The sequence below is a fragment of the Anas acuta genome, chromosome 22, assembly GCF_963932015.1.
Source record: "Anas acuta chromosome 22, bAnaAcu1.1, whole genome shotgun sequence".
Classification (NCBI taxonomy): domain Eukaryota; kingdom Metazoa; phylum Chordata; class Aves; order Anseriformes; family Anatidae; genus Anas; species Anas acuta.
In genome coordinates, this window is record NC_089000.1 from 6630405 (window position 1) to 6647394 (window position 16990).

General features: G+C 70.1%; 2 protein-coding genes across 4 annotated transcripts; one reads left to right on the forward strand and one right to left on the reverse strand.

Moving 5' to 3' along the window:
- Nucleotides 1-247: 247 nt before the first annotated feature.
- TNFRSF25 (TNF receptor superfamily member 25) lies at nt 248-4437 on the forward strand. Of its 2 annotated transcripts, XM_068658488.1 has the most exons (8): nt 260-539; nt 2252-2447; nt 2547-2678; nt 2752-2904; nt 2980-3061; nt 3133-3191; nt 3273-3478; nt 3567-4437. In XM_068658488.1, the coding sequence occupies exons 1-8, from the start codon at nt 510-512 to the stop codon at nt 4005-4007; spliced, it is 1299 nt and encodes a 432-aa protein (XP_068514589.1). In that variant the 5' UTR covers nt 260-509; the 3' UTR covers nt 4008-4437. The 2 variants fall into 2 exon arrangements, with proteins under 2 accessions (XP_068514588.1, XP_068514589.1); XM_068658487.1 differs by having other exon boundaries at nt 248-2447; nt 2590-2678.
- A 147-nt stretch (nt 4438-4584) lies between these two features.
- ESPN (espin) lies at nt 4585-16953 on the reverse strand. 2 transcript variants are annotated; one of them, XM_068658480.1, is made up of 14 exons: nt 16622-16953; nt 15170-15363; nt 12653-12839; nt 12366-12548; nt 12148-12279; nt 11820-12039; nt 11471-11742; nt 9912-10073; nt 9654-9837; nt 8312-8457; nt 7925-8206; nt 5385-5464; nt 5288-5299; nt 4585-5194 (listed from the first exon to the last, which is right to left on the reverse strand). In XM_068658480.1, exons 1-14 carry the CDS (start codon nt 16913-16915, stop codon nt 5047-5049), a joined length of 2496 nt encoding a protein of 831 aa, XP_068514581.1. In that variant the 5' UTR covers nt 16916-16953; the 3' UTR covers nt 4585-5046. The 2 variants fall into 2 exon arrangements, with proteins under 2 accessions (XP_068514581.1, XP_068514580.1); XM_068658479.1 differs by lacking the exons at nt 4585-5194; nt 5288-5299; nt 5385-5464 and adding an exon at nt 5471-7582.
- Nucleotides 16954-16990: the final 37 nt, after the last annotated feature.

Below are 16990 nucleotides of genomic sequence, written 5' to 3' on the forward strand. Positions count from 1 at the left end.
ACCCGGGGCAGCCCCCAGGGCGCTGTGGGGATGGGGGGGGGGACAGGTGTGGGGCACAGCCTGGGGTGGACACCTCGGTGAGGCTCACGGAGACAGCTCCAGCCTCGGCACCCAGGGTGTGGGTTAGGGGTTGGGGGCATCAGCTCTGCCTGGCAAATTTGGGAGTCCCGTGCGTCCCCCCCAGCCCGTGGTGGGGCTGTTCCAGCGGTGGGGGGGGGGGGGAATGGGAGGGGCGCGGCGGGCGGGCGCAGGTCCCTCCTGCGCGGCACTCCCGTCATGTGGTTTTGCACCCTCTGGACTCATTTCCAAAAAAGCATTTCCTCCTGCTGCGACTGAGTGTAAAAGCCTGCCTGGGGAGGGCTGGCACTCATTCACCACGCGTCGCGCGGTGGCGATGGGGCGCCGGGGCACCCTGCCCTCGCGCTGAGCCTCCCCGGCGCTGGGGACCCCCGCGCTCCGCTGCGCCCACCGCCGCCCCCCGGCATGAGCCAGCCGCATCGGCTTCAAGGATGAAGCGCCACTGCCCAGGGGCAGCTTCGGTGAGTGTGGTGGGGCTGGGAGTGACCCTGGTGTGACCAGGCTGTGGCTGTGGGTGGCATGGCCACAGCAGGCAAGGTCACGGGGACAATGGGCACGGCACAGCCCCGGGGACTATGGGCACAGCGTGGGGATGGGAACCACGGGTATGGCACAACCACGGGTATGGCACAGCCACGGGACTGCAGGCATGGCCACGGGGATGGCAGACACAGCCCGGTCACAGGGACTGTGGCACAGCTCAGCCTTGGGGACAGCAGCCACTGGGATGATGGGCGTGATGTGGCCATGGGCCTGCGGGCAGGGCACAGCCCCAGGGCCACCGACAGGCTGCACCGCGAGCCTGCGGGCACCCAGCGGGGATGCGGGCTGTGACCCTACACTTGGTGATAGCCGAGGGCACCGGGGTGGCCGAGGGAACTCGGTGGCTGGGTGCTCCCGTGCCCACAGCCTGCAGCCGGAGCCGCGTTACGGGTAGGGGTGGCGCTTGCACGGCACAGGAAGCGGTGGCCCCGCAGGGTAACCGGCAGCAGGCGGCAGCTGTGCGGGCAGCTCCCTTCCCGAGGGGCACCCCCTGCCCGGAGCTGCGGCCCCTTGCCCCAGGGGTGCCCAGGAAGGGGCAGTTCCCTCGTGTGCCGTGCCGGCAGGGCCCCGCTGTGGGCAGCTCGTGCCTCGGTGGGGCTGTGCCGCTGACTCAGACGTGCCGCTGGCTGCCGGGCCAGCTCGTCGCCGTGCGGCCGCCCCGATCTGATCGCGGCGCTATGCAAATGGGGCAGCCCGTGCACGGTTTCCAGTCCACCGGTGGCGGTTTAATAGAAAATGATTCAGTCCCTGTAATCGGGGCGATCTCGGCTGGGAAATCCAGTCCCTGGTGTGGAATCCCCTGGCTGGCCGCCCGCCGCGGCTGGGCACGCAGTGCCTGCCCCACGGACCCCACCCCCTGCCCACCGCGCTGCCGGCAGCGGAGCCGGTGCGGACACCCCCTGCGCGGCCCACGCGGGGGCTCCCCTGTGTGCAGCACCCAGCACCCCAGACGGGGCGGCGGGGGAGTGGTGACCTAGTTTGGGACGCACGTACAAAGCACGATAGCATCGGGGGAGAGCATGAGCTGGGCATGGTTTCCTCTCAGGGAGGAAATCGCCTCATCTGTGAGGAAGATAAAGCAGAGGAAAGTAAAGGGAGGCAGCATTAACCCTCACGCACCCAGCCCCTGCACGCAGCGTGGGGCTGAGTCCCGGCCTGGGCTGGATGAAGGCGTCCCCGGCTGGGTGCCCGTGGGCAGCAGCACCAGGTCTGCCCGCGCACCAGCCGCCCTCCTCCCCATCCAGGGTGGCCCCCGTGCCCCCGCAGCGTGTGCCCTGCAGCCCAGGCAGGAAGCCGCTTACTCAGGTATTGAGGGGAAAGCACGGCACGGGGGCTGCCGCGGGGCATTCCCAGCCCTTGGCCCCACACCCGCGCAGCCCTGGGGCACGGGGCCACCTCCCCGGCCGTCCTGCCCCACTGCTGGTGTGGGGCCTGGCAGGGGCAGCAGCATCCACCCGCCTCGCGCTGCGCTTGGCTCGGGCTCAGGTGGTCAAAGCTCGGTGCCAGTCCCTGCAGCGTGGCTGGAAGCACGGTAAGCACAACAGCCCGGCACGGCTGCACGGCTCCCCGGGGCGCCCACCCCGTGCCTGGGTGCCGGCTGCCTGCAGCCCTGCCCTTTCCCTGCCTGCAGGTTGTCCTGGCAGCGCTGTGGCTGCTGGCAAGCGGCTTGCTGCCCCTGGGCTGCCAGGACTGCGCCGCGGCACGGGGGCCGCAGGGCTCAGCGCGGCTGCTCGCCCGTCCACGGAGGCTCGCAGCAAAGCCCCTCTGCCCCCCCGGGATGAAGTGGGTCGATGCGGTTCATCGGTGCTGTCCCCAGTGTCCAGCAGGTGAGAGATGCGCAGCGGGCACGGCACGGTGTGCCAGGCGTCGTGGCACGGCTCTGCCACGTAGTGGCCGTGCTCCTTGTCACCCTGCTGCCTGCACAGGGACGTACCTGAAGACCCCCTGCTCGATTCATCTCAATGACAGCCACTGCGACGCCTGTTCTGACGGCACCTACCTCTCCCAGCCCAACACCCGCAGCAAGTGCGACGTCTGCTATGAGTGCGACCACCACGGTGAGCTGGCAGTGCCCCGCGCCGCGCTGTGCCGTGCCGTGCCGTGCCACCCTGCTCACCCCCACACCCGCAGCTTTCCAGACCGTGCTGAGCAACTGCTCGGCCACCAGCAACGTCGTCTGCGGCTGCGAGCCCGGCTACTTCCGCAGCTGCCTGAACGATCACTGCAGCGAATTCACCTGCAGCAAGTGCCAGCTCTGCCAGGGGAGGCAGATCCAGCAGCCCTGTGAGTGCTGTCACCCGGTCCTCGGGGTGCCACCCTGTGCGCCCACCGCAGTCCTGACGTGTGCCCTCTCCCCAGGCTCGGACACGCAGGACACGCTGTGCGGCGGCTGCGAGCCCAACTTCTACGCCAAGGGCAGCGAGTGCCGGCCGTGCCAAAAGTAAGCAGCTCCCCGGGAGGGGTGGCGTGGCCGGTGGTGCGGCGCGGTGCCCACCTTCCCTCTCCTTGCAGGAACAGCCAGGAGCCGTGCGGCGAGGAGTGCCAGCAGGCGTGCGGAGGCAGCGCCCGAGGTGCGTGGGGCGGCGGGGTTGGGGGCGCCAGGGCAGCGGGGTGGGCACGGCTCTGTGGGACACCGCGTTGCTCCCTTGCAGGCTCGGGGCTGCAGTACCTCCTGCTGGCCCTGACCGTGCCCCTCTTCATGGGCGCCTTCGTCATCTACAAGAGGAGGTGGCTCCAGCACAGGGCCCTGGGGGGCAGCCCCCTCCTCACCGTCCCACCCCAGGGCTGCCCCAGCCCCACAGCCCGCACGTTCTCCCCCACCCAGGAGGCTGTAGCGATGGAGACAACGCCGTGCCAGGTCAGTGCCTGGGGCAGGGTGGCTGCGGGGGGGTTACCAGCCAGGGCAGGTTGGTCCTCATCGGACCAGGTCGTGTCCCCCTAAACAGGTCTGTGATCACGGCCCCGGCACGGCGAGGAGGAGCCCCGAATCCTGGGCCTTGAACAAGTGCCCCAGCAGAGCAGCACCACTGGATGGTGGCGTGGAGCCCTCTGCACCCCAGGAACCCGGCACCGCGCGGGGCTCTGACTCGCGCCCCCGCAGCCCCCAGCGCTGCGCCCTGCTGCAGGGCAGCCAGCTCTACGCCGTCATCAACGCGGTGCCGGTGCGGCGCTGGAAGGAGTTCATGCGGGTGCTGGAGCTGCGGGACACGGAGATCGAGCTGGTGGAGATGGAGGTGTCCCACTTCCGCGACCAGCAGTACGAGATGCTGAAGCGCTGGTGCCAGCAGACCAGTGCCACGCTCGACCGCATCTTTGCCGCCCTGGAGCACATGGAGCTGGCGGGCTGTGCCGAGGCGCTGCGCCAGAGCCTGGCGGTGGGACCCTGACCCCACGGCCCCCTCCTGGGCTGCATTGTGACCCCCGTGGGCCCAGGGACAGACGCGTCCCAGAAAAGCAGGGTCCCTACGGGACCACCCTGCCCCGGTGCCGTGGGGTGCCGTACCCCTAAGTATTGTTACTTAAGCCATGTAGACATTTTATGTCAGTTATCCAGACTGTGGGCTCAGGCTGCAGGAGCAGGACGGAGCTCCCCTCCCCAACCCCTCCCCACCCCCTATTTATGTCCTCCTGCCCCGGGGGCTGCGTTGGACACTGCCCCCGGCCCGCAGGCTGCCCGGCCGGGCTCCTGGGCGCGTGCCGCTCGCGGGACGAGCGGGTGCCGAGCCCGCTGCCAACCCATGGGATAGTTCTCAAGTCCACCTGGCAGGTACACTCCGGTGGGCCTGCCCCCACCCCAATAAAGTGGCATGTTCTCCATCCCCTGGCACCTGGCCCTTTTTCCTGGGGCTGCTGCTGGCCTCTCAGCACCGCAACGGGGGGCTCCAGGTGCCTGGGGCACTGCGGGTGCTGGCACCGCGGGTGGCACAGCGCAGCCCCACGGCAGGAGGGCAGCAGGGACCAGGCGGTGAGGGCAGCCCCAGGAAAGCGCGGGGCACTGCTGGAGGGGATTTAACGTTTTAATCGCCGAAACGCGGAGGGTCCGGGGCAGACGTGAGCTGCAAGTCTCCCTCTGGCGGCTCCGGAGCTGGGAGGGGAAGGAGCAGAACTGGCAGCCCAAGGGAGCTGCAGCAGCCACCCGGGCAGCCTGGCTGCCCGGGGCCACGGAGCTCGCTCTGCGGAGAGCAGCGTGCGCAGGGTGGCAGCAGGCGGGTGGCAGCGGGACGGGGCTACGGGTGCCCGGGGCAGTGGCAGCGGGCGCTCCTCCGGGACAGGCGAGGCGGGAGCGCCGGGGCCGTTGGCGGCGGGAGGAGGGTGCCGGGGCACGGCACGGCTGCTGCGGGGACCCCGGGGGCCCCGCCGGCCTCCTCCCGCCACGAAGAGCCATGTGCAGCGCGCGGGGGAGCTACGCTGCTGCGGGGACTGGGGCTAGTGCTTCGCTATATCCCCCTTCTTGAGGATGATCTGCCGCTGCCAGGGCGCCAGCTTTGTCTCATCGTACCCAAGAGTCCTTAGCTTTTCTGACTGCTCCTTCTCCTTCTCCTCCTCCTCTCGCTTCAGCTTCTCTTGCTCTTTCCTGCTCGGCAGCAGAGGGGACGGGGTGCTGTGGGTCACTGAGCCCAGCCGCGCGCCCACCCCCCTGCCAGGGAAGGGGACAGGCGGCACTCACCGTTTCTGCTCCCTGTGAAAGCAAGGGGACAAGGTGCCGTTAGCGTGGGCTGGGGGCAGCTGGAGAGCACTGGCAGCCCCCAGCCCGCCCTGCTCACCTCTCCTCCTCCAGCTTCTTGCGCAGGATGTCCCTCCTCCATGCCGGCATGCTGGCCAGGCGCGCCTCCTCCTCCTTCTCCTGCAACAAACAGCCGCGTTACGCACAGCCACAGGAGCACAGGGCCTGGGGTGGCCGGCCGGGCTCCACCGGGGAAGCGAAGGATGGCAAAGGCTCCTGGAAAGCAGCCCCCCATGGGCCAGGACCCAGCCCCATGGACATCACCCCCTGGGTCCACATCCCGCCAGCCACAGGGAGCACAAGCGTGGGGGCAGCCGGCAGGAGTGAGGCGCGCCCCCGGCACCGCACAGCGCGGCACGGCACGGTGCCGACAGCACGCGGCCCCGCGCTGCCCGCGTTATCCCGGTGCGGGGAGCACACGCGGCCAAGGAGCGTGCGGAGCGCCGAGCCCTTCACAGCACACACAGCTTTATTGCACCGACACGTGGGGGCACACGGCACCCCGGCACCGCAAACAGCACACCAAGGGGGAGCTGCGCCCCCAGCACAACACACAGCCACGGCAAGGGGCACACAGCAACTTCGACACACTGCTGGCCGCAGAACCCCCGTGGGGTCTGGGCACCCGGGGCCGGCTCCCAGGGCACGAAGCAAAACCCGAAAAAAAAACCTGCAGAGCTGGCCCGCAGTCCTGCTGCCGTGAGAGCAGCTGAGCTGTGCCCAGCCCCGGCTGCACCCGGAGCCTCTCCTGGCTGCACGCCCCAGCCGTGCGCTCGGCCAGCCCCAAGCCACCACCACGGCCCCGGGACCTGCTGCTGCCACAGCATCCCACCCAGCTCAGATATCGAACATCTCTGCCTCCTTCTCCTTCCAGAAGGAGAAGCTGCGGTCGATGTAGCGGCAGATGTCCTCGTCACTGAACTCCCCCAGCTCCGAGACCAGCTGGGCCGGCTCCTTGCCTCCCTGGGCTGCAGCAGCGGGTGCCAGCCTGGGGAACGAAGGATTTGACTCCACCGCTGCTGCCGCGGGCACCGGTTCCCCAAAGAACTCCTGCTTCAGGTCCTCGAAGCCGTCGAGCCAGCAGCGGTGGCCAGCCTCGACCCTCTCCAGCGCGGCGCGGTGGAAGCGCCGGATGCACTCCCAGCTGTGGGTGCCCAGGCGGTCGAACATCTCGTAGCACAGCAGGTGTCGGAAGCGGCGCTCCTCGGGGCTCAGGTTCATCTCCAGCAGCTGGAAGTAGCCCAGCATGAAGAGGTCGAGCGAGAGGCTGTCGTAGGGCACGGGCGAGCCTCGGACGTGGGGCAAGAAGTGCTCGGGCCAGTAGAGCACATCGGCGCGACTCAGCCGCCGGATCTGCCGCCCGGGCACCCGGTGGGCGACGCTCCTCCAGCGCGCCAGCAGCCTCCCCACCGCCTGCCGCTGCTTCCAGAGCCGCCGCAGCCGCTCGTCCCCGCGGGTGCGTGCACCAGGGGCCTCCGCCAGCGCCCACTTCTTCCAGTGCTCCAGGAAGAGGGAGACGGCGCGCTCCTTCCGCGCGTCGATGCGCTCCTGCAGGCAGCTCAGCTCCGTCTGCACCGGCTGGCTGCGCCGCAGCACCCCGTCCGCGTCCCCATCCCCGTCCCCGTCCCCGTACTCCTCCTCCAGCATGGGCTCGCGGGTGCAGACCTCCACGGGTGCTCCCGGGGGCAGCGACCGCTTCCTCTTGGTGACCCTGCTGCGGGGCAGGGGGGCTCCCACCAGCCCCTCGTAGTTGGCCTTGAGGCTGCGGACGGACACACCGCAGTGCAGGATCTCACGCCGGGCGTCCTGCTGGGTGCTGGCCGGGGTGCTGGGGGGGGACCTCTGGGGCACGGCGCTGCTCGCCACTCCTCCCACCCCGGGGCTCTCGCGGCCCCCCAGAGCGGCCAGCAGCATGGCCATGCTCCTCAGCAGCGCAGAGGTCTTGCTGCACCAGGCGGGCAGGTCCTCGGCACGGCCCTGCAGGCGCCGGGGGTCGAGGGAAAAGCGCTCGGGGGCCAGGGTGGCCGGGAGCGGCAGGAGCTGCTGCAGCTCCTCCTCCAGCTGCTCCAGCTCCGTCTCCACTGTCTGCACCTTGTGCATCACCTGCAGGTTTTCGATTTGCCTCTCAATGCGGAGAATGTCCTCCTCCGTCATGAGCTGCCCAAAGGGTCCCAGCATGCCCCCGTGGGCGGGGGAGTAGCGCCAGCACGGGGGGGGGAAGACGCTCCCAGGCTCCAGCTAGGGCAGGAAAAAGGGCAAAACAGCTCCTGAGGACGCGCCCCGCAGCCCTGCACGTGCCAACCCCCCAGCACCGGGGTCCAGCAGGGAGCCAGGACCGCGCACGCCTCGCACCACCGGTGGCCACACGGGATGAGCGCTCCGGGAAGGGCTCTGCAGCCGGGCAGCACCCACAGCACGCGTGGCGGGGCCGTCCCCTGCGTGCAGCGGGGCTGGAGCCGTCCGGGCGCAGCGGGGAACCGGAGGAGATGACACCAGACGGGTCCTGGGCTGCCGGGCCATGCCCACGCCGCTCTCACCGCACGCACAGCACACGGAGCCCCGCAGAGGGTCCCCCCCTACCTTGCGCCGCTGCTCCTCTTCCTCCTGCATGCGGAGCTGCAGCTTGCGCACCATCACCTGCCGCTTCCACTCGGGGATGGGCCGGCCCTGCTCGTCGTGGCTCGGCACCAGCGCCTCCGCATCTGGCGGGCCCCCGGCCCCCGGCCCTGGCACCGGTGAGCTCCCGTTGAGCACCGGCTCCGGCGAGCCCCCCGCCATGCAGCGCGGCAGCCCCACGGCCTCGGGGGTGGCCGGCGGGGTGGGCGTCCTGGTGGGCGATGGGGAGGACAGCGGCGACTCGGCCTGTGGAGGAAGGGAGGAAGGGAGAGTGGGTGCCCGCTGTGCTCCCCCCCTGGCCCCGCAGGGCTCAGGGACCCCCCACCATCCCCCCCCAACTCCACCACCTACATTGGCCCCGGCCTGGCCACTGCCGGAGAAGACAGTGGTGAAGCCTTTGCTCTGCGGCGTCGGCTTCAGGCTCTTCCCAGCCTTGATCTCGGCCAGGAGCTCCGAGTTGTCACCGGTGGGGGACATCATGTTGAACGACTTGGTGCCTGGCGGAGAAAGGCAGGGGGGGCAGTAAGGGCCCCGCTGCTGCCGGCCCCCTGCTTCCCCAGCAGACCGCAGACCACGGGGGTGACGGGGGGCCGGCCAACAGCCCCCCACACCCAGGAGCCCTTGGGACCCCACCAGACCCCACCCTGGCACCCAGCTCCCCAGGGCAGCCGGGCAGCCCCGTGAGCACCCACCGTCCGTGCCAGCCATACGTGCGTCCCTAAAGGCCCATGGTGCCGCGCCGCAGCCGAGCCCCTTCCCCACCGCCCTGCGCTCGCCCCCTCGGCCGCGCCGCAGCAAGGGCTGGACGCCTGTCGGTGCGGAGGGCCCGGCCGGGCGCTCGCAGTGCCATCCAGTGCCACTGAGACCCCAGCCCCTGGGAGCCGGCGCTAATAAAGCGGGGGCTGAGCGGCCGCCAGCCCGCGAGCTGCAATCAGCGGCGGGGGAGCGGCCGGTGCGCTCACGTGGCGAGGTAATGCCGGCCGGCTGAGCGCGAACAAAGGCGCTCTGTGCACGGGGCCGTGGGGCCACGGGGGGCACGGGGCCCTGCCAGCCCTGCCCGGGCAGCAGCGGCGGCCCCACGCTCTGCTCCTGCCTCAGGCGGAGCTGTGCCGGAGCTCAGGGCTCGTTTGGCACCCAGCGGCACCTTGTTGGCCTCACGGCCTGGGGCACGTTGGCGAGGGCTGGGCACCGTCGTGACTGCGGCCACCTCGGCCACCCTGCGGGACAGCCCCGTGTCACAGGCAGGGGTGCGGGCATCGAGGTGCCCTGCTCTGGGCTGCAGGCGCTGCGTCCCCGCCGGCACTACCTGACCACCACAAAGTAACGAGCCGTGGTACTTACTCTTCATCTGTCTCAAAGCCTTTCCTTCTAGGGGGAGAAGCAGAGAGGCGGCACAGCGCGTGTAGCAGAGGAAGGATTTGGCCACCACAAGACAAGAGAGAAGAGAAGCAGCCAGCAGTGAGAGCAAGTGGGGGCGGGCAGGCGTGGGAGCCCCCGCGCCGAAACCGGAGGAGAGAAGGACAGAGAGGCTGTCAGGAGCTGCGCCCCGAGGAGCCGGAGCGCAGGGACAGGAGAAGCACGAAGGCGCCCGGTGCCGGGGCGCATCCAGCCCGGCACCGCCACATGGCCGGGGCAGGAGCTGTGCCCGCTGCCGGGCCCTGGCCCCCCGCGCCCCCCAGGACCCCCGACTTACTTCCCGTGGAGGAGGAGGAGCGGCGGGGCCCGGCGGGGGCCTCAGCTGGCGGCGGTGGCGGCGGTGGCGGCGGGCAGGCGGTTTCGGGCAGCGGCGGGGGCGGCGGTGGGGGCGGCAGCTCGGCGCCAGGCTTGGTCTCTGCCGGGCCCCCGTTGTGCATGGTGTCCGCGGAGAGGGGAGAGGCCTGAAAAACCACGGGCGGGCGTCACACGGAGCCAGTGCCACCGCACTGCCCGCGGCGCCGGCGCCCGGGCTCACCTCCTCACTGTGTGCCATCCTGCGGGGGCCGGGCAGCTCCGCCGCGCTGGGCCCCAGGTGCTTATAGTAATCACCCGTGCTCGGCTGCTTGCTGAAGTTCCTCGACCGCCTCGTGGAGTCGGCCCGGCGCAGGCCCTCGGGGCTGCCCTCGCGTGACGCTAGCTGCAACGGGGAGCGCAGCTGAGCGGGCAGGGCCGCGGCGTGGCCGTGGTGCGTGCCCTGCGGGGATGCGGGCTGAGCGAGGGGGTGGCTGCGGCCCCCGACAGTACCTGGCACCACGACCCCGTGGCCTGTGCCTGGGAGCCCGAGGCTGAGCCTCCCCTGGGATAACCCCCTGGGAACGGCAGCGCTGCCTCCTGGCCCCATGGATTAGCTGGAGCTTGAGCTTATCCCCACGGGGCCGGAGCCCTGCCGCGGACCCGGCTGTAAATGTCGCTATTAAGGCAGTAAGACCCGCGGCAGCACGGCCTCGGCTCACCCCAGTGCATACCTCTGGGGCTTTGCGGGTCGAGCAGCCGTGCCGCAGGGGTCCCGCCACTACGGCACAGCCCCGTGCCCCGCTCCCTGCGCCCAGGGCCCCACTATTTGCATTTCTCCTTGTGCCACCTCCGCCCAAGGCATTTGCATGGTGAGCCGGGGCACTGCCCGCCACCGGCAGCCCCAGCAAAGTCAACAAGTGCCAGCCGGGCGCTTCCTGCTCCGACAGCCGCCGGGCACCGCGCCAAGCCTGGCTCCGGCTGCACAGCCCCAGCCCCGGCCCCACGGGTGGGTGCGAGGTTGGTGCCGCCCGGCCTCACGGCACCGGGTGCCCACACAGCTTGGCACCGATGGTGCTTGAGCTCACACGCACCCACGCAAGCCGTGGGCAGCCCAGGGCAGGGCTGCTCGTTAGCCCTACGTGTGCTAACCAACAACGGGGAGCCCAAGCCCAGCACAGGCCCGGCACACGCTGCTCTGTCGAGACCCCATCCTGAGTGCCCCGGACCCCCACAGCGCTGGGCTCTGCCGGTGCGTGCCCACGCTTGCAGCTGTGGCCGTGCACCAGGCTGTCCCCAGCCGGGTGGCGAGGCCCATGGCTGGGGTCGAGGTGGACCCCGAGCCCCCCACACCCGGTGCCCCCCCTGCCCCAGGCAGCTGCGCCCCTCTTACCTGTGCGTCCCAGCTGAGCCCTCTCAGCTCCTGGCAGCGCCGGCACTGCCACCCGACACCTGCGGCGCAGGTGACACCGGAGCCGGGCACTCGGGTTACAGCTGCTGCCTGCACCCCACGCCTCCACGCAGCCGCCCACGCCCAGCTCGCCCGGGGCACTGTGCCGGTGGCACCGCTGGCACCACGTGAGCACAGCGCACGCCACCCACACGGCGCTGGCACGCTGAGCCGCTGCCGTTTGGTGGTGGGGGCATCACCGGCCCCAGCTCGCCGTACCCCTGCTGCTGTGGCAGGCGCTCGGCGTGCCACCCCCAGCAGCGCTGCCACTGGTGCTGAGTGCCCACGGGACATGGGTGCCTGGAGTTGTGCCCCCCCCTGGCAGCCCCCCTGTGCTCGTGGGGGTTCCGTACCTCTCTGCGCAGCGCCTGGCTCTCCACGTGCCGCAGGTTGTTCTTGGCCCGCACGTAGATGTCGGCAGTGTCGGGGGAGGCAGGGGGTGCAGGCGCGGGGTAGCCGGGGGGCGGCGGGGGCGGGCGGGTGGCAGGTGGGGGTGGCGGTGGGGGGAAGCTGGGGGGCGGCGGTGGGGGGCCCTCACTTGCTGACCCCCTGCCCCGTGGCCGCGTCTCGGGGTTCAGCATGTCCATGTACGCCTGCATGTCCGTCAGCGCGGGCTCGGGGACCCCTGCAGAGAGTGTGGGGGGGTCACAGCTGTGCTCACCCTGTGTCTCCCCCCCCCAGCTCCCTGCCCCATGCACTCACGGGCTGTGGGGGCGCCGTGGGGGCCACCCCTCTTCTCCCCGGTGCTCGACTGGCTGGAGTTGCAGGAGTCGTAGTTGGAGAGGGTGCTGGCGGGGGAGCCCACCTCGAAGCGTGCCTGGGGTGCCGACGCCGTGGTGTTGGGCGACGACATGCCCGAGTCGGGCTGCCGGCACTCCCCGTCTGCTGAGGGGTCTCGCGACAGCACGCGGTGCTCCACGCTCTGCCGGCACAGCCGAGCGATCAGGGGGGTGGGCAGCAGCACCCGGGCCCTGCGTGCCCCCCATGATCCCCCCGCACGCTGTGCCCCGATGCCAGGGTGCCACCGTACCATGTTCTCCACGGTGCGCAGGTACTTGGCGCAGTGGCTGTGGCCGTTGTAGTCGGCGAGGTCGGCTGCCGTGTAGCCGTCCTGGTCGCGGATGCTGAGGTCGGCACCATTCACCACCAGGATCTGGCAGCACTGGGGAGAGGGTGGGTTGGAGCGTGGCAGGCTTGATGCCGCGCTGCCCCCCCTCCCCACCAGCACCCCCGGCCAGCAGCACCAACCTCCAGCTCGCCGTTCTCAGCGGCATCGTGCAGTGGCGTGCCGCCCCAGCCGTCCGCCGTGATCTCGCCCCCGTGCAATAGGAGCCAGCTCAGCACCTTGGCGTGGCCGCGGCTGGCGGCGAAGTGCATGGCTGTGGCCCCGTCGTCATCCCGCTCTGACAGGCTCACCGACGTGAAGCTCATCTGCGGAGGTGGCAGATGAGCAGGGCCACCATGCCGTGCCGTGCCGTGCCGTGCCGTGCCGTGCCGTGCCGTGCCGAGCCGTGCCGAGCCCAGGCAGCACTTACCAGCCAGACGATGACGGTGTTGTGGCCCATCTGGGCTGCGGCGTGCAGTGGGGTCATGCCGTCATTGGCGCGCACGTGGGGGTCAGCCCCGCAGTCCTTCACCAAGTACTGGATGATCTCGAGGTGGCCCTCCTGGCAGGCGAGGTACAGAGGGGTGGCACCGGTCTTGGTCTGGGCACTGAGAGTGCTGCAAGCAGAGCACGGCGCTGGGCACCCGCAGCCCACAGCGGGTGGGAGCACGGGGCACCGGGGACATGGGGGTGCGGGGCATGGGGACACGGGGATATGAGGGCACAGGGACACACTGTGTGGGTGCAGGGACACCAGGACCACGTGTGTCACAGGGCCTGGGGGGCACGCAGGGCACAGGGCAGGCAGCACCAGCTGCTGGGCAATATGGGCTGGGGACGTCCACGCCACGGCCCCGCTCAGTCCCCGCACAGACACAGCGGCTGCCGCGGGAGGTCATTAAGTCAATAAGCTCAGGCTAATCGCATTCCTCCGGCTGTTTTTGGACACTGCAATCTAGCAGTATTTTTAAGTAAGCAGCTTAGGCACCAGCAGCCGGTGGGGAAGGGTGGAACTGCGCGTTGGCACTGCCCAGGAGCCCCACTGCCGGGCACCGCTGTCCCCCAGGCCTTGGCACCCCCGTGGCCACATCCTGAGCCATGCGTCCCATATCCCAAATCCCGCTCCCTAAATCCTGCATCCCACACTGCACGCCCTTCGCCATGCAGGAAGCTGGTTTTTAAGTGCGCCATAAAAACCTGTTGAATATTTAAAAAAGGAAGTGCAATAAATACTCCGCTCTGTTATCGCAGCGATCGCGGGCCCTTAATAATTGATCCCTGTAACCGTGAGACGGGTGGCGGCCAGTGCTGGCTCTGCGCTGTGCCGTGCTGCAGGACGCCAGCTTTCCGTGCACCGCACTGGAGACGGGGACCAGGGACAGGGCTGGGGGCTGGCTGGGGCACAGCAGAGCCACGCTCGGTGGTGGTGTGGGTGCAGTGGGTGCATTTTCAATCCATAATTGCCGTTTCCCAGTTATGGGGAGGGGTTAATCCACTCGGGTGAGCACTGGCTGGGAGCCAGGCGCTCGGCGCAGTGGGTGAACACTTTGCCAGATGGCCATGACCCTGCGCTGGCCGCCCACCTCGCCACCAGCTGCTGCGGACACCGCGGCACAGCCGAGCCAGCAGCGGAGGTGCCGGGGACTCTGTGGCCTCGCTGCTGGTGCTGGCTGCCCAGCCTGGCACGCGCCCTCCTGCCCGAGCTGCGGCCACGTCCCACAGCGCCCCAGGATTGAGTTTCACAGCTGTAACAGAGCCTCCTGCAAGCCGCAGGGCCCGAGCGCAGGGCGAGCAGTAAATAATTCAGGGGCCACCTTGGCGGTGGAAGGCGGGCGATGGCAGCGGAGTAACCCCAGCAGGAACATGAAATTCAATGTGAAAGCGCTGCCGCCACGCGTGCTGCGGGGGCCACCATGCAGGGACTGAGCAGGAACCAAGGCTGTGAGGGAGCTGGGCCCTGGGATGGGGAGGGTGAATCCATCTGGGTGTGGGGGCAGCACAGGTGCCCCCCCTGAGCCAGCACACCTGGGACAAGGAGATAAAGAGCCAGGGTGGCCAGGCTGGGGAGGCTGCTTGGGGTAGGTGGGTGGGGTCTGGCTGCTGCAATGGGTTCTGCTGGTGGGATGGCTCTGTGGGTCTGGGAGCTGGTGCAGGACCACGTGGCACCTGGGGAAGGGGGCGAGAATGGGGCCAGAGGCAGCCTGAGGGGGTCCCACCACCCCTCTGTACCCCTGAGACCCGCAGTCCCTGCACCTCCTGGGCACGGCGTGGTGGGGGCAGTGTCCCCACGGCCTCCCCCTCGGCCAGGGCCCTGGTTATTTATAGCAGCCTCTGCCCACCGTGGGAAATGAGATTAGGGGCCACATAATCACACGGTGAGGCTCGGGGTGGCTCGGCACTCTGTGCCCCGTGGCAGCTATGCCGTGTCCCCAGGGCACATCGGGGGGCGGCCGCACGGGGGGCTGACCCCAGGGGTGGCGGTGCCGGCCGAGCAGTGCTGCAGCGCCCGGTGCTGCCGTGGCCCTGAGCTCCTGGGGGCAGCGGGGAAGGTCGGCTCTGGTGCAGGGAGCAGCCTCTGCTCCGCCGGCAGCCTAATCCATTTACATAACGGCGGGCGGACAAAGGCGGCTGTGTTATCGCCCCGCGCCAAGAGCGCGGCGAACAAACCCCGCTGCGTGCTGCTCCTGGCGGGCAGCTATATTTCTGTCAGTGCTCGCTGCGCTCCTCCTCGCCCTTTCTCTCCGGGTGATAAAGAAGGCACAGCTGCCTTCCCGAGGTGATAACGCAGCCGTGTTGCCCTTGGAGCTGTGATGCGAGGGGGATGGAGATGGCCACATCGCCAAGTGGCTGGTGCCCAGTGCTGGCACCTCGCACAGAAGCTCAAGGGGCTGCTGGTCAGTGCGCCATCAGCTCGGCCCCTGTGCCCCCTAGCAGCAGGGGCTGTTACCTTGGGCAGTGTCCTAGGAGAAGTCGCAGGGAGGGGAAATCCCCTTTGGCCGCAGCGTAGTGGACCGGCAGCGCTCCCGTGTCCGTGGCTGCCGTGGGGTCGCTGCCTCCGAAGCGGAGGAGCCAGTCGATCACCTCGTGGTGACCGAATCGGGCTGCGAGATGTAGGATAGTGGCACCGGAGTTGTCTGTGTCCTGCGGGAGGAAGGGAGAGGCCTTGGCACCTGGGAGCACAGGCTGCCCAGAGCCTGCAGCAAGGGTTTGTGCGTTGGGCTGGGGAAGCTCCGTCTGTACTGAGCACGGGCAGCCCCACAGGGCTCAGGGCATGAGGGGATGGCCCTGGGCAACAGGGGAGAGGAGATGGGGGCCGTAAGCGTGCCAGGTCCATGCCAGGTCCCCACGGGCCCCAGCAGCAGCGCACCAGCCCGGCTGCGGGGCCTCGTTGGCTGCCGGTGGTGCACAAAGCCCGGATTGTTCTCCCTGCCGCGGGGGCTCGCTGCGCTGCCGGCCGCCCGGCTCCCCTCCTGGCTCCACGGGATGCAGAGCAGAGCTGGCCCTGGGCCAGGACGGCACCGAACCGTGCTGAACCCGTCCTTCCTGCTTAATCGCCTCTCCCACCCCTCCTCCTCCTCCTCCACGTCACATGCTGGTACCTCTCTGCCAGCCCCCGGCAAGCTGCTTATCTGCCCTGGGGCTTGCTCTGGTTGTGTAACCCTGGGAAGGGGCCGGCACCCTGGGGCGCAGCTTCCACCTGAACCTCCGTGCCCTCCTCGGGTCTGCGTGGGCTTTGTCCGGAGTGTGCCAGCCCTCCTGTCCCAGCTGGGTGGCTGCCCTGGGGGTGGCTGTGCCAGCGGCTCCCACCCAGCACAGGGTCAGGGCTTGGCACAAGGTGCTGCTGGGTGCCTGCCCCCTCCTGAGCCCCCCACCACCAGGCAGCTCGGGCAAGGCAGAGCCCACGCGAGGCTCCAGCGCTGCTGTGGGTGGCCACAGACCCTCAACAGAGCCTGTCTGTGACCTTCTCCCCATGGCCACCACCTCTCCAGACCTACACAGCCGGAAACAATCCCGGTGCTCCTCACCCCAGCCGGGCCCTGGCTATGACCCCCCCTCTCTACGGGGCACAGCGCAGATGCTCTGGGGACCTCGCTGCCCCTCGGTGCAGGATCTGTAGCCCTGGGAGCCGCGGTGGAGGCGTGGGGTGCCTCAGCGGGGCACCGTGGTGGTCTCTGGGGTGTGCCAAAACACCCCTGGGCGCTTCCAGGCTGCCCAAGACCCCGCCGGGAACCTCTCCAAACCTCTCCACGGCCGGAGGTGCCGAAGAGGAGGAGGAGGAGAAGGAGAAGGAGGCAGCGGCCGGGCCGCCCCCCCGGTGCCGCGCTCCCATCCCGGCACCCCTCCGCGCCCGCTCCGTCGAGCCCCGCGCCCCCTCCCCGGCCCCGCGCTCCTCTCGCACCTGCACGCCGCAGCCCCCCTGCGTGAGCAGCCACTGCAGACAGGCGAGGTTGCCGGTGGCGGCGGCGTCGTGGGCCGGCGTGGCCCCGTTGCGCGCCCTCGAGTCTCCGCGCAGCGCGGCCTCGGCCGCCAGGTACCGGAGGCAGGCGAGGCGGCCGGCACGGGCGGCGTGGTGCGCGGGGGAGGCTCCGAGCGCGTCCCGCAGCCCCGGCCGCAGCAGCCCGGCCGCCCGCAGCCCCCGCAGCGCCTCCACGTCCCCCTGCCGAGCCGCCAGCAGCGCCCGCTCCAGCGCCATGGCCCCGGCCCCGCACCGGCCGCGCGGGGCCGTCCGGCCGCCGCTTGGCACTGCGCGGCGCCCCCGCGGTGCGGC

Excerpts from the sequence above, each read along its gene's own strand:
- ESPN (XM_068658479.1), bottom strand. The coding sequence starts at position 16,915 with ATGGCGCTGGAGCGGGCGCTGCTGGCGGCTCGGCAGGGGGACGTGGAG. Across the intron at positions 12,280-12,365 it reads CTGAGAACGGCGAGCTGGAG|TGCTGCCAGATCCTGGTGGT; the intron begins GTTGGTGCTGCT and ends CCCTCTCCCCAG. Across the intron at positions 12,040-12,147 it reads TGCGCACCGTGGAGAACATG|AGCGTGGAGCACCGCGTGCT; the intron begins GTACGGTGGCAC and ends CTGTGCCGGCAG.
- TNFRSF25 (XM_068658487.1), top strand. The coding sequence starts at position 1,786 with ATGAAGGCGTCCCCGGCTGGGTGCCCGTGGGCAGCAGCACCAGGTCTG. Across the intron at positions 2,448-2,589 it reads CTGTCCCCAGTGTCCAGCAG|CCACTGCGACGCCTGTTCTG; the intron begins GTGAGAGATGCG and ends TCTCAATGACAG. Across the intron at positions 3,192-3,272 it reads GTGCGGAGGCAGCGCCCGAG|GCTCGGGGCTGCAGTACCTC; the intron begins GTGCGTGGGGCG and ends GCTCCCTTGCAG.